The sequence below is a fragment of the Heteronotia binoei genome, chromosome 14 (genome assembly GCF_032191835.1).
Source record: "Heteronotia binoei isolate CCM8104 ecotype False Entrance Well chromosome 14, APGP_CSIRO_Hbin_v1, whole genome shotgun sequence".
NCBI classification, from domain to species: Eukaryota; Metazoa; Chordata; class Lepidosauria; order Squamata; family Gekkonidae; genus Heteronotia; species Heteronotia binoei.
Window position 1 is genome coordinate 3,128,107 of NC_083236.1, and position 16,405 is coordinate 3,144,511.

The following is a 16,405-nucleotide window of genomic DNA, read 5'->3' on the forward strand; positions in this document are numbered from 1 at the left end:
TCCGCCCTACTAGATCCCAATATTCAAATTAACCCAACAAACCTACCCCTCAATTCCCCTTGTATATAATTGGTCAAATAAATAATTTAAATCTGATGGCTAAAATTAATTATAAATCCCGCCCCATTAATTATTTTCAATTTAATCTGCCAATAAAATTCATAAGTTCAAACCCAATATATACAATAAATATATAATGAATTAATCAAATGAGTTAATTACAAATCAATTTTAAACTAGTAGTTCATGAGCAAGGAGGTAGAAAGTTACTAAAGTGCAATATAAGTTCTTCCTGGTTGAGGTAGTATACGGTATGGTATGAGGTAGTATGCTAAGTGTAGTAAAGTGCGGGTGGAGTGCAAAGCCAGCGTTGATGTAGGGGGGCAGTGCCGTGCCAGGTGTAACACTGAAAGCAGTGATCGTCCTACCAGGTGCAGAGTCCAGTAGCCAAGGCCCAGGTCTAATATCTTCCACGCAGCTTGGTGAGCCCGGGGGGGGGGCAGAGACCCCCCTCGTGTTCCCCCGCCACGCAATGAAGCTCCACTGTTCTTCTTGTGGGAATGACCAGTCCACTCGGGGCCCCCGCCTCGTCGATGCACCCGGCTACATTGGAACTGTCGCTGCAAGCTCTCGTCGGTAGCAGCAGCACCCCCGGCCTTATCCGCCGTCACCCTCGAGCTTCTTTCAATGGTGTACCCCTCTTGGTGCTCGGCCTCGTTAACCGCTTGGTGCCTCGATCATATAGGCGTCTCCGGCCTCACGCCGTGCAAGCGTCCCCGACCCCGCATCAGCTCTGCTCGCCATTCGTCACTCGCTCAACCGCCTCACTCCACTCATTCCAGTCAGCGACGCTGGCCCTGATCGTCATTCGGCCAGTCGCCTCTCAATCCACACCGCGGCCTTGACCACCTCCGCGTCAGTGGCAGGCCCCACCCGGCGGTTCGTCCGCAGCAGCACTCCACCGGCCCTCCAGTGCCTCACCTCCCTATCCAGGACGAGAATTCGGCCCGTCCATTCAAAAAGAGATTGGGAAAAAAAGAAAAGGAACTCAAAAAAAGACTGGGAAAAAAGAAAATAATAAGGGAAATTACTATATTGCAGAACCAATTGAGACATTTGTTAAATAAAGAGGTAGAATGGAACCTTAAGAGGTTGTAACAGAAATCTTTTGAAGGAGCAAATAAACCTGGAAAATACCTGGCTTGGCAAATGAAAAAAAAAAGGGAAAATAAATTTGTTACTAAAATTGTATTGGAAGGTAAAGAAATTGTTGACCAAGCAGGAATTAAAAGGGAATTTTATAAATACTATGCTAAGTTATTTCAAGGTCAAAAGGTGGAGAAAAGAAAAATAGACGCGTATTTACAGAAAATTCAAGTAAGTCCCTTAACAGAAAATATGGAAAAGGTCTTAAATGAACCAATTGGAAAAACAGAAGTTGAAGCAGCAATAAATTCAATGAAAATGGGAAAAGCACCAGACCCAGATGGTTTTACAGCCAAATTTTATAAAGTCCTCGCAGAAGTGTTAGTACCAAAACTTCAAAAATTGATGAACACTATAAGGATTGATGGGAAAATACCAAATACATGGAAGGAAGCAATAATTTCATCGATACCAAAAGAAGATAGAGACACCACAAATGTAAAAAACTGCAGACCAATTTCATTACTTAATAATGATTACAAAATCAGATTCTTATATTTCCAAGCAACAATGGGAGCATTATTTTGTAAATCTGTTTAATGACCAGCTCGAGGATAACACAATAACAAATTGTGTATCCCCCTCCCTGACAACTGGTTTTCCTGAGTGGCCACCTGTAACTCTGTGTGAAATTAGATCTCTTATCTCCTCTATGAGGAGTAATAAAGCCCCAGGTGAAAATTTCATCCCGCCAGATATGTTTAAGGTTTTTCAATCTTGGTGGGCGCCCGTACTAGCCACTCTCTTTACTACTATTGATAAGACTGGAAGATTTCCTCCTCTATTGTGGTCCCAATCTATAAGAAGGATGACTGTTCCAACCCTGCAAATTATAGGCCAATAAGCTTGTTAGATGTTGCTGGAAAATTGTATGCTAGACATCTTTTATCCAAATTGGAATCATGGGTCTTTGATAACGAATTGTTAGCACCATTTCAAGCAGGATTTAGACAGGGTCATTCCACCCTGGACCACTGTATATTACTACAACACCTGGTTAACAAATACACAACTCGCCCCTTTAAAAAACTGTTTGTGGCATTTGTTGACCTTAAAGCGGCGTTTGATTCGATCTCGAGAACCTGCCAATGGGCAAAGCTAAGTAAATTGTGCATTGACCCAAGGCTTCCTGCACGGATAATAGGCCTGTATTCCAACACAAGCCTGAGGATCCGATTTGGCCCGTATGGCCAATTGTTCAGCGCAGTTAAAACAACAAAAGGTGTTCGCCAAGGTTGTATTTTGGCTCCCCTTCTTTTTAATTTATACTTGAATGACATAGTAGATTTTCTGGCAGGTCCCCACTTTTTTCCAGTCAAAGTTGGTGAGAAATTCATCTCTACTCTGCTATATGCAGATGACACCCTCTTAATTTCTCATACCCAAATTGGTCTGAGAAGATTATTGGCTCGCTTTAGCCAGTATTGCAAGGATAACATATTACACATAAATTATGATAAAACCAAGATTATGGTCTTTGCTCAAAGACCTAAATACTATAATTGGAAGATGGATGGGATACCACTTGAACAGGTTCCCTCCCTAGGTGTCTTGTTCCACCACTCAGGCTCTTTGGCCCCTCATATTGATTCTGCTAACCATAATATTGAAAAGGCGATGATGGGGTTACTGAGATTTTATAGAAGAAGAGGTGGATGCCTGGTTCGCCCAACTGTTGAGATATATCAAAGGAAATTATTACCGCAGCTGATATATGGAGCGCCAGTGTGGGCCCCTGGTAATCTCCACCCTCTTGAAGTTTCCCAGAATAAATTAACGCGTAGGCTTCTTGCGGTTCCCCCTTCAACACCTTCGCCAATGACTAGACTGGAGCTATCTTTACCTCAGATAACTACTTTAGTTTATAAAATAACTATCAACTTTTGGTTGAAGATCATTTTTCATATGGCTCCAGAACTGTTAACCTTGGCGTATGGGGAAATGAAGGATAGGTCTTGGCGCAGTTTTGTTCTGAATATAGTGGCCAAGCTTGGGTTTTCAGTTGATTTTTTGGGTTCTCTTGGGTTTGACACGGCTAAATCCTTAGTCAAGCAAAGATTGTTAGATCAATCTATTCAAGCTGACATGGGAACTATAGGTGAATTGAAAGCAGCTGTGATTTATAATCACTTATCTTTATCGTATCCGATATTTTCTTCATATTTTGTTACTTTAGCGAATCCCAAGCTTCGGAAAGCATTTACGAGGGCTTGCTTTGATCTATTACCTTTATTGGCTAATGAAGGTCGCTTTAGGCAGATTCCTTATCGGAAAAGAGTTTGTATTTGTGACCAAACTTCTATTGAGGATCTTTCTCATGCCATGTTTTATTGCCCTGATTTTAACTCTGAACGGAATAGGTTTTTGGGTCTTATTCTGTTGTCTCTTCTTGGGAAGTCAAATCAGGAGAAATTAGTTTTTTTACTATCTGATAGAGATAAATACACTACTTTTCAAGTTGCAAGGTTTGTGGCTGTCATCATGGAAAAGAAAATGAAGACCGTGCCTCATCGATCGCTCCCTATTATCACTCTCAGTTCTTTTTTAGTGTAGTCCTGGTTAAATTTTGTTGATGTTTTAAATTTTAAATTTAGATTGTTAAGGTTCTAAAAGTTTAGAATGTATAGATTTTTAGGTTTTAAAATTTTTATTGACATTTTATTCTAGATACTTTAGGATTGTATGATTTTTTATCGTAGTATGGAATGAGGTACTGGATGCTGCCTTGTGTTTTCTCTTCATTCCCTCTCATCTTATTGTTGTATTTGGTTGGTTGCTATGGCAATATTTTTGCTAATGCAATAAAGATATTGATTGATTACAAAATATATACTAGGATACTAGCAGAACGACTCAAGCAGTATTTGAATAATTTTATTAAAGAGGAACAAGCAGGATTTCTCCCCAGGAGACAAATTAGAGATAACATTAGGACTGTTATAGATATTGTTGAATATTATGAGAAGCATCCTGAAAAAGAGGTGGCATTATTCTTTGCAGATGCAGAGAAGGCCTTTGACAATGTGAATTGAGACTTTATGTTTGCAGTGATGGAGAAATTAGGACTTGGAGAAGCTTTTATGCGAATGGTTAAGACGATATATACTGAGCAACAAGCAAGACTCTGTATAAATGTGGATTTGACTTAGAAAATGATAATCAGCAAAGGTACAAGGCAAGGTTGCCCCTTATCTCCATTGATATTCATAATGACATTAGAGATTTTGCTTATGCAAATACAAGAAGATAAAGAAATAGAGAGGCTGAAACTAAAAGGTTTTTCTTACAAATACAGAGCGTTTGCTGATGATGTAATGTTTATCAATGAAAATCCCTTATTTGTGACACCATTGCTGCTTTGTAAAATTCAAGAGTATGGAGAATTGGCAGACTTTTATATAAATAAAGAAAAAATCGAAAATTTTGTGTAAAAATATGACAAAGAGTCAACAGGAAGAATTGCAAAGGATAACAGAGTGTGAAGTTGCTTTGAAAGTAAGATATTTAGGTGTGGAAATCACTATGAAAAATATAGATTTGTATAAAAATAATTATGAAAACCTTTGGTGGAAAATTGACGATTTGATTAAATGGAATAAATTGAACTTGTCTATGCTGGGCAGAATTGCTGCAATTAAAATGAATGTTCTAACAAGAATTATGTTTCTATTTCAAACAATTCCAATTGTGAAGGATAATAAACAATTTAGTAAATGGCAAAGAAGTCTCAGAATTTGTATGGGCAGGCAAGAAACCAAGGATTAAAATGAAAATTTTAACCGATGCAAAAGAAAGAGGAGGTTTCCAATTACCGAAATTAAAATTATACCATGATGCAATATGTTTGGTATGAATTAAAGATTGGATGACGTTATTCAATAAGAAACTGCTGGTTTTAGAAGGTCATGGAAATATTTTTGGTTGGCATGCATATATGTTTTATAGGAAAAATAAGATGGATGGCTTTTTCTCACATCATTACATAAAAAAAAACTTCTAAGTACATGGGTAAAATATAAAAAGTATTGTGATGAGAGAAAGCCATTATGGATTGTGCCAAAGGAAGTAATAAAATTATCTTCAGAAACTGATGCAGGGATATGGTTAACGTACAATCAATTATTAAAGATACAGGGAGGAAAGATGGAACTCAAATCAATTGAAGAATTAAAGTATAAATAAAATTGGTTTCAACTGCAACAAATTAAGAGTTTGGTGGAACAGGACATTAAAAGCAAAGGTATTACACAAGAGCAAACGAAACTGGAAAAAATGCTGTTGGGAGATAATGAAAAACTGATTTCAAGAATTTATAAATTATTATTGAAATGGTCTACAGAAGATGAAGTAGTTAAATCTCAAATGATTAAATGGGCAATTAATTTCAACAAAGAAATACAAATGGAACCATGGGAGTATTTGTGGAAGAACTCTATGAAAATATCGACATGTTATAATATTAAAGAAAACTGTTTCAAAATGTTATATAGATGGAATATGACACCTAAGAAACTGGCAAAAATGAACAATCAGGTGAAAGACAGGTGTTGGAAATGTAAAAAACATGAAGGATCTTTCTACCATATGTGGTGGACTTGTGAAAAGGCAAAGCAATTTTGGCAAATGATCCAGCAAGTAATGTCAAAAATTTTAGGTTATGACATTAAGAGGTCTCCAGACTCGTTTTTGTTGGGATTACAAATGGAAAGTTTTCTGAAACAAGATAGAGTGTTGGTGTGGTATCTGCTTCAGCAGCAAGGACATTATATGCGCAGTTATGGAAGCAAGATAAAATACCAGAGAAATGGGATTGGATTTTAAAAACTATTTCTTGGAGTGAAATGATATGGAGAAATTTAAAAAAGAATGGGAGAAATTTCAAAAATATGTTGAAAAATACTGGAAGGTAAAGGGATACTTAGTGATTTTTGATAATAGTTGAACTGTGATGGAATAATGGACTAATTTTTTTTTATGTTTCTCTTTGTTTTTTATAGAACTTTAAAACGAAGATTCTTGATTTGATAAAATTACCTTGTTTTTTTTTTTAAGTTTAAGTAACACCGGCGGGGGTCAAGAAAAGGGGAAGAGGAGGCGGGGTGAAAGTGCGATATATTGTTCTTATGACATAATGTTTTTATTGTTTCTTTAGAGTACAGTAACAATATGGAGAAATTTAGAAAAGAATGGGAGAAATTTCAAAAATATGTTGAAAAATACTGGAAGTTAAAGGGATACTTAGTGATACTTAGGGATACAATATGTTACTGTACTCTAAATACTTCTTTCCTCCTTGTTCTCCTCTTCTCTTCTTCTTCCCTGCATGCAGCATGTTGTCTCTTCTCCTGCTCTGAACAAAGCAGATGGCCAGTTAGTTAGAATAGTTTAGACACTCTGTTCTCTCCATTACAGTTTTATGTTATGTTTCTTTAAATTAATCCACCAGTATTGGTTTCTTAACTTAAAACAAAGCTCTCTGTGCAGTTTGTGGGATAGTGAAGTAAATATTAGACTAGACCACGCTGCTGCACTGAAGCTCAGAAGGAGCACTCTGCTAAGGGAAGGGAAGGACAGCTGCTTGACCAGTCTAGCAATCCAAAACCAGACCCAACAGGGTGGGTGCTCTGAGCCCTCCCAGACAGGCCCTTACCAGATTAGTGGCAGCCAGTAGAAGGCCTAGGCTTCCCAATCTCCCGCCCCGGGCGGGGGACCCCCCGATTTGGAGCCTCCTCACCCGCTCACCAAAAATCTGGAAGCGAGGGGGGGGAATGGCGGCCCTTCCCTTCCCACCCAGTCCCATTGCCGCAGCTTCTCTTTGCCCCTTCCCTTCCCCTTAGGCTTCCCAATCCCCAGGTCCCAACCAGGGGATTCCCGGGTTTTACAGGCTTTCCCCAGCCAGCTGGCCGACTAGATCTTAGGCAGGACCTGCAAACAGGTACAGTTTTAAAATGTGTGTGCCTTTAAATTGGAGCAGGAATTACTTCATGGGGAAGGGTTAGCAGCAGCAGACCTCCTGATAGTGCAGCCCCTCTGTTTATTTTGCTTTCCTTTCGGACAAGTGAGTGTGTGTGTGTAAAAGAGCAGCATAGCCCCTGTACTTTCCAGACCTGGTTGTGGAGGCACCAGAGACTCTTGCTTTGTTCTACTGCTTCAGACCAACACGGCTGCCCACTTGCACCAGAGACAGTTAAGCGTGTGTGAGTGAGAGAGAGAAAATGGGGGGAGGGGAGGGAACTCTATTATTCCCTATGGAGACTTATTCTCATAGGAAATAATGGAAAATTGATCCACAGGTATCTGGGGCTCTGGGGGGGGCTGTTTTTTTGAGGTTGAGACACCAGATTTGCAGCATAGCATCCAATACCTCCCCCCCAAAAACCCCCCAAGTTTCAAAAAGATTGGACCAGGGGATCCAATTCTATGAGCCCTAAAAGAAGGTGCCCCTATCCTTCCCTATGGAGGGAAGGGATTTAAAAGATGTATGGTCCCTTTAAATGTGATGGCCAGAACTCCCTGAAGTTCAATTATGCTTGTCACACCCTTGCTCCTGGCTCTTCCCCAATGTCTCCTGGCTCCACCCCCAAAGTCCCCAGATATTTCTTTTATTGGACTTGGCAACCCTAAAAGGCCCCTCTGGGTCCCCTGCTGTGTGACACCCTTGATCGTTGTCTTCCGCCAGTGAGTGATGCAGTGGTTCATATCCCAATTACCAGTGGCATAAAATGTTTTTTAAATGTGCATATTAACAATGACTGATTTCTATAATTAAGGCCACAGACCATTTTCAGATTTGGGAGGGGGAAAGTAGCTAAAATGAAGCTTCCCTGTTTGGAGGCATTATATACTCCTGAGTGCCAGATGCTGTGACCAACTGAGGAGGGCAACTGTCTTTATTAAGCTCTGTGTATGGCCTGTCGAGGAGCTTCTGACTGTTGGAGACAATGTGGTAGACTTTGATCTGAATTACGTATTAGAATGCTGGAGTGCACATTTGCCCTTCAGTTCTGAAATCAATTGCTATTATGTGTTTTTGCAGTACTAATATTGACCTTCATGAAAACATTGTCAATAAGGAACTAGAGGTGAGATATCCAGTGCCATTGTATCAGAAATCGTAATGTAGAATTTAGCTTTGATCCTCTGTGCCTTGAGAAAACAATAGTGAAAATAGGATCAGTTAATATTTTTATAAGAAATCTCAGTGACTCAAGGCAGGCATAAAATATGGAGGTCTCATTTTCAAATACCTTCTGTCCTGGTCCTATACTTGTGTCTTTGATTATGCATCTTTCTCTCTGAAGACATAAGTAAATGATCTGGGCTGGAGGTGTGGGCTTTTTTTGAGCAGGAACATAGTTCTGACTGGCTTGGTATCAGGAGGTATGGCCTATTATGCAAATAAGTTCCTGCTGGGCTTTTTCTACAAAAAAGTCCTGCTTTATTGCAAGAAGACACAGTCACAAACAGCTCAGGCACTTCACCCATTATATACTGGGGTAGCCAAACTGTGGCTCGGGAGCCACATGTGGCCCTTTCACAAATATTGTGGAGCTCTTGAAGCACCCCCCCTCCCAATCAACTGGCTTGGAGAAGGCATTTGTCTCTTTGGAGAATACATTTAAAGTTAAAGTTGCTTTATTTCCACCTCCCTATCCCTCCTCCCCATCTATTTCCCTTCCTCCTCTCCCTCCCTCCCTCCGACTTCAGATGTTTAATTCTATGTGGCTCTTGCATTAAGCAAGTTCGATCACCTGTGTTATATACACTCTGGCCATGGTTAACTACGCCCCCCTAGCAGGCAACAATTATTCCAATTGGCTCACTCCAGAATCCTTCATTTGCATCGCTTTGTTACAAGTTGTTACATGCCTAGCATCCTGATTGGCTTATTCCAGAATCCTTCATTTGCATCTCTTTGTTACAAGTTGCTACATGCCTAGCATCCTGACTGGCCAGTTCTTCCAGGCTTTAGGATCCTGGTTTGCAAGGAGTGCCTGTCTCAAGCTCAGACAAGAAGACCCCAATACAACACAAAACATAACAAGGTGTTTGAAAATGAGGCCTCTGTATTTTATTTAGGGAGCAAGCCTTCTCAGCAATGGCTCCCCAATGGTGGAATCAACTACCAGAGGAGGTGCGAGTCCTGCGAGACCTGAATCACTTCCGCAGGGCTTGCAAAACCGCCCTCTTTCAGCTCGCTTTTAAGATGGAACCTGGTTAATTGACATCTAGCCATCCTACACATATCCTGAATTGTAGCACCTTAAATAATAACTTACAATGTTTAATTATTTTATTTAACTTTTAACTTAATTTATGACTGTAATTCAACTATATTTTATATTTTAAATTGTTTTATAGGAATGATTGTATTTTATTGTAATCATGGTAAACATCATGTCCTGTGAGCCGCCCTGAGCCTGCCTTTGGCAGGGGAGGGCGGGATATAATAATAATAATAATAATAATAATAATAATAATAATAATAATAATAATAATAATAATTATCATCATCATCCCTGCTTTGAGTCACTGAGATTCCTTATAAAATCATTTTTAATTGATCCTATTTTCAGTATTCATGGAACTACCTGGAGCTAATGTGCAATATATATGTTTGCCCATTGAGGCAGGCTGAACTGGCTGAAATGCCTATGCTTTGGTCACATATATTGTCTGCTGATACCTAGGTATGATTTATTGTTTTGTGGCTATTGTTGGGCCTTTATCTGTTTTTTTTTTATCTAATTTGTAATAAATACATGTACAGTATGTCACAGAAGTGAGTACACCCCCTCACATTTTGTAAATATTTAAGTATATCTTTTCATGTGACAACACTGAAGAAATGACACTTGGCTACAATGTAAAGTAGTGAGTCTACAGTTTGTATAACAGTGTAAATGTGCTGTCCCCTCAAAATTATGCAACACACAGCCATTATTGTCTAAACTGCTGGCAACAGAAGTGAGTACACCCCTATGTGATAATGTCCAAATGGGGCCCAAGTAGCCGTTTTCCCTCCCTGGTGTCATGTGACTTATTAGTGGTACAAGGTATCAGGTGTGAAGGGGGAGCAGGTTATCGCTCTCACTCCCTCATACTGGTCACTGGAAGTTCCACATGGCACCTCATGGCAATGAACTCTCTGAGGATCTGAAAAAACGAATTGTTGCTCTACATAAAGATGGCCTAGGCTATAGGCCATCAGTCCCTGAAACTGAGCTGCAGCACAGTGGCCAAGACCATACAGCGGTGTAACAGGACAGGTTCCACTCAGAACAGACCTTGCCATGGTCGACCAAAGAAGTTGAGTGCCCATGCTCAGTATCATATACAGAGGTTGGCTTTGAGAAATAGACATATGAGTGCTGCCAGCATTGCTACAGAGGTTAAAGGGGTGGGGGGTCAGCCTGTCAGTGCTCAGACCATACTCTTCAAGCTGCATCAAATTGGTCTTCAGGGCTGTCGTCCCAGAAGAAAACCTCTTCTAAAGATGAGCCACAAGAAAACCCGCAAACGGTTTGCTGCAGACAAGCAGACTAAGGACATGTATTTCTGGAACCATGTCCTATGGTCCGATGAGACCAAGATAAACTTATTTGGTTCAGATTGTGTCAAGCGTGTGTGGAGGCAACCAGGTGAGGAGTATAAAAACAAGTACGTCTTGCCTACAGTCAAGCATGGTGGTGGGAATGTCATGGTCTGGGGCTGCATGAGTGCTGCCGGCACTGGGGAGTTCATGGTTCATTGAGGGAACCATGAATGCCAACATGTACTGTGACATACTGAAGCAGAGCATGTTCAGAGACTGGACCGCAGGGCAGTATTCCAACATGATAACAACCCCAAACACATCTCCAAAAAGACCACTGCCTTGCTAAAGAAGCTGAGGGTAAAGGTGATGGACTGGCCAAGCATATCTCCAGACCTAAACCCTATTGAGCATCTGTGGGGCATCCTGAAACGGAAGATGGAGGTGTGCAAGGTCTCTAACATCCACCAGCTACGTGATGTCATCATGGAGGAGTGGAAGAGGACTCCAGTGGCAACCTGTGAAGCTCTGGTGAACTCTATGCCCAAGAGCGTTAAGGCAGTGCTGGAAAATAATGGTGGCCATACAAAATATTGACACTTTGGGCCCCATTTGGACATTATCACTTAGGGGTGTATTAACTTTTGTTGCCAGCAGTTTAGACATGAATGGCTGTGTGTTGCGTAATTTTGAGGGGTCAGCACATTTACACTGTTATACAAGCTGTCGACTCACTACTTTACATTGTAGCCAAGTGTCATTTCTTCAGTGTTGTCACATGAAAAGATATACTTAAATATTTACAAAATTTGAGGGGGTGTACTCACTTCTGTGACATACTTTATTTTGGTATATTTGATAATGTTTATGTTGTATGTTTTAAAGTGATACTATTTAGCCCTTATATTTATGGTAACCTTTTGGTTTCTTAATTTAGTTTGTATGGGTTAAGTTTTTCTTCCCCTCTTCTTGTTCTTGGTTTGTCAAATAATTACAAACCCCATATCATTGGGAGGTATAACTTTAAAAGCAACTTGCATTGCGCAAGAGTTAAGGTGGCATTTTGAAATGAACAATGGTGATATTGCTCTTAAATTCTCTACAGCATATTTCTGCTAGCAGGGTCAGCGGGGCACCAAGGCTGCGGGGTGGCTTGTGGGTCTGATGTTCTGATGAGCACACAAGAATACTCCCCCTAAACATCCTCCTCCTTTGTGGAAGAATCCATAGTCATGTGCAAAACCAGGAAGAAGAAAACTCTCTTAATTGTTGCTTTTCTTTTATTGAACGTCTCAAGGGTTTAGTGTGTTACTGTATAATGTGGTGCAAGAAGTTGCTGAAATTCTGATATGTGTTAAAGGATTTTTTTTTTAGCAACTTGCAAGCCTTATTTCTTAGTCTTATTTCTAATGAGGGTAATTTGTTATGTGTTTTAGAGGTTAGAAATCTGCAAGTGCTAATGAAGTTTCAGTCCTTCCTTTACATATTTCAGGAAGCAATCAGAGTAATACTTGGAAATCTTAATAATTTACACCCATTTACTACTGGACATCTGGTCATGTTTCCTTGTATCCTTTTATCGGTGTTGAATGAAGTTAACTGGAGAAAAAGGCTGTTTATATTCCATCCCATCTGGCAAATGATAGACCAGCAGCCAGGGGTGGCCAAACTTGCTCAACGTAAGAGCCACATAGAATAAACATCAGGCATTTGAGAGCCACAAGAAATAAACATCAGATGTTTGAGAGCTGTGAGGAAGGATGGAAGGAAAGTAAATAGATGGGGGGAGGTGGGGGTAAAAGAAAGCAACTTTAACTTCAAATGCATTCTCCAAGTCCAATGCTATGCTGGGTATTATTAGGAAGGGAACTGAAAACAAATCAGCCGGTATCATAATGCCCCTGTATAAATCGATGGTGCGGTCTCATTTGGAATACTGTGTGCAATTCTGGTCACCGCACCTCAAAAAGGATATTATAGGAAAAAGTGCAGAAAAGGGCAACTAGAATGATTACAGGTTTGGAACACTTTCCCTATGAAGAAAGGTTAAAACGCTTGGGGCTCTTTAGCTTGGAGAAACGTCGACTGCGGGGTGACATAATAGAGGTTTACAAGAGTATGCATGGGATGGAGAAGGTAGAGAAAGAAGTACTTTTCTCCCTTTCTCACAATACAAGAACTCATGGGCATTCAATGAAATTGCTGAGCAGTTGGGTTAGAACGGATAAAAGAAGGTACTTCTTCACCCAAAGGGTGATTAACATGTGGAATTTACTGCCACAGGAGGTGGTGGCGACTACAAGCATAGCCAGCTTCAAGAGGGGGTTAGATAAAAATATGGAGCAGAGGTCCATCAGTGGCTATTAGCCACAGTGTGTATATATATGTATGTGTATATATATATATGTATATGTATAAATTTTTGGCCACTGTGTGATACAGAGTGTTGGACTGGATGGGCCATTGGCCTGATCCAACATGACTTCTCTTATGTTCTTATGTTATGTTCAAGCTGCCAGCTGGCTTGGCTCAAATAAGTGATTTAAAGAGAGAAATGCCTTCTCTAAGCCAGCTGATGGAGCTATGGGGGCTTTGAGAGCCACATAAAACGTGTGAAAGAGCCACATGTGGCTCCTGAGCCACAGTTTGGCCACTCCTGTGATAGACTCACCTTCTCCTTAAGCTACCACAGAATGGCTATACCATGAAATGGTTGCACATTTGCTACATTCAAAGAAGAACATGCTGGGTGCATGCCAGTGTGCATATAACAGATTCCAATACAGATGTGGTGATGATGAAGCTGTCATTTGCACATCTGCTTCACTTACATGTACAGCAGCAGAAACAGGTGGAGGGATACTCCCAAAAGGAGCATTTCTCTGGTTAGGTTTTCCCCACCCCATTCTTAGCTTCAATACCAGAAGGAAGCCTGGAATGGGAGCAATGCGATGGGAGCAATGTGAAGATGGCGAGGGGTCTGGAGACCAAGTCCTATGAGGAAAGATTGAAGGAGCTGAGGATGGAGAGGAGGCTGCTGAGGGGTGACAGGATCACCATCTTCAAGTACTTGAAGGGCTGTCGTATAGAGGATGATGTGGAATTGTTTTCTGTGGCCCCGGAAGGTAGAACCAGAACCAAGGAGTTGAAATAAAATCAGAAGAGTTTCCGGCTCAACATTAGGAAGAACTTCCTGACAGTCAGAGTGGATCCTCGGTGGAACAGGATTCCTCCTTGGGAGGTGGTGGGCTCTCCTTCCTTGGAGGTTTTTAAGCAGAAGCTAGATGGCCATCTGACAGAAATGTGGATCCTGTGAATTTAGGGGGAGGTGTTTGTGAGTTTCCTGCATTGTGCAGGGGGTTGGACTAGATGACCCTGGAGATCCCTTCCAACTCTGTGATTCTATGAATGCTGACTCCACCTATGGCTGACCTGCTGCTTGTTAGATCACATCCAATCCAATCCAAATACTTTTAATGTTTAATTCGATTTATACCCTGCCCTCCCTGCCAAGGTGGGCTCAGGGCAGCTTACATCCAAGTCATGGCATGCTGCGATCACCATCATAGAACAATAAAACCATTTAAATAGATAAGTTAAAACCCATAAATTAAGACAATATACAGTTAGGTGCTAACACATTAGATGTTCCTCTTCTATTGGCATAGAAATCACAAACAATCACGAACCTGTTTGTCTCATGATAAGAACCAGCTTCTGCTTGGTTCTTCCTCCATTCCCAGCCCTTAGATTAGGTATCAGCAAATGGGCCCCTGGATCAAACCTCGTCTCCAGGATGCATTGCTGGCCTCACCACCCAGGGAAAAACAACTTTTGTTTGTTTTAAAAGGGACTTGTTGACAGGGCAATTTGTGGGATGGAAGTTGGGGTCTTAAATACTTTCATCATGGTGCCTCTCCACAGACCTGCTTGAAGTAGCTCAGAACCAGCACCTAGGGCGCTGGGGGGGGTGCCAAATTGGGCTCTCCTCCCCCTCCCGGTACCCAAGACAAATGTTTAATTGCCGCGGCCGTTGGCTCATGGCAGCAATTAAGCAACGGGCAGGGCATCTCTTCCCTGGCATGCTAAGAGGAGCGATGGCAGCCTCATGCTTACCTGCTTCAGTGGGCATCAGTAGAGTGCTCTCTCTTAATAGAGATCAGAACGAGGCTTGTCCGTTCCAGAAGGGAGGGGTAAGAGAAGCCTCTTCCTGTTCTCTATTAAGAGAACAGTCTACTATGATGCCTGCCAAAGTGGATAAGCACTAGGCTTCCCAACCCCCCCCGCCCTGCCGGGGGACCCCTGGATTAGCAGCCTAATCCCCCGCTCCCTAAAAATCTGATAGCAGGGGTGGGGGGTGGAATGGCATCATGTCTCTTTCCCTGCCTGGCTTCAAGCTTCTCCCTTCCTCCGAGTTACAAAGACCCGCCCACCACCGGCCTGCTATTCGCTCCAGTCTGGCCTCCCTTCACGAGGTGCATGCTGGGACTTGTAGTCCTTGCATCCTCTCACGTTTGCTGAGCATTATTCTCTATGTGGAGATTGATTCTCATAGGGTATAATGGGGAATTGATCTGGAGGTTTCGGGGGCTCTGGGGGAGCTGTTTTTTGAGGTAGAGGCACCAAATTTTTAGTATAGTATCTAGTGACCCTCCCCAAAGTATCTCCCAAGTTTCAAAACAATTGGACCAGGGGGTCCCATTCTATGAGCCCCAAAAGAAGGTGCCCCTATCCTTCATTATTTCCTATGGAAGAAAGACATTTTAAAAGGTGTGCGGTTCCTTTAAATGTGATGGCCAGAACTCCCTTGGAGTTCAATTATGCTTGTCACACCCTTGTTCCTGGATCCACCCCGATGTCTCCTGGCTCCACCCCCAAAGTCCCCAGATGTTTCTTGAATTGGACTTGGCAACCCTAATAAGCACAAGGCTGGCATTGCTTCTCTGAGTGCGCCGGTGGGGTGGAGCAGAGCACGGAGGCACATTGTGGCGCCACAGAGAAGACAGAAGGGGGGCAGCTTGGGGGTGCCCCTGCAGAGGGGGCACACAGGCAGTAAGTCTGCCTGGGGCGCCAAACACCCTAGGACTGGCCCTGCTCAGAACTAAGCCCAAAAAGTCAAACAACACAAGTCAGGACATAGAAACAGCCATAAGCAATCACTGAGCAGCCTAACTGATTTTCCTCAGGCTAGAAGCAGACCAAGCAGATGCCAGCCCTCCGCTCCTTCTCAGAACTTAGCTGTTCTCCAGGGCTGTAAATGCCTACCTTAGTGGCACATAGAAAACATTTGGGTTGGCTCCTGGGCCTGTGTTCTGCCAGGAGAGGTGCTTTCCTCCAGAGGAGGGAGTCCTTCTCTGATGCAAAGATACCCCTTGGTTTCCTGGTCTCCAATTCCACACTTCCCTGTGGCTGCTCTTGCACATATAGAAGAAGGGGGGAAGGAGATTAGAGTTATACCTCACTGTGCTGCAGCTGTCTGACTCCAGCAGGCCTGATTTGCCTTTTGGCCTGACACAGGACTGCAGAGAGGAGGGAGGCAGCAGTGGTTCAACTTTTTTTAGCGTTGGCCCTGCTCAGGGTTCCCGAATGCCAAGGTTGGAATTCACGGTCACAGAAACACCAACTGTAATAAAGAAGGAAATGTATTTAGATGGTGGCAGAAAT

At 42.0% G+C, this 16,405-nt stretch overlaps 1 protein-coding gene across 1 annotated transcript in view; it reads left to right on the forward strand.

Annotated features, from left to right (window-relative positions):
- LOC132582788 (uncharacterized) overlaps positions 1 to 16,405 on the forward strand; it is a 43,930-nt gene that overhangs the window by 9,380 nt on the left and 18,145 nt on the right. Inside the window, exons 2-3 of the mRNA XM_060254505.1 lie at positions 8,243 to 8,288; positions 12,234 to 12,309. Coding sequence (XP_060110488.1) covers positions 12,300 to 12,309 — 10 coding nt within the window. The 5' untranslated portion in view covers positions 8,243 to 8,288; positions 12,234 to 12,299. The remainder of the gene's footprint in view (positions 1 to 8,242; positions 8,289 to 12,233; positions 12,310 to 16,405) is intronic.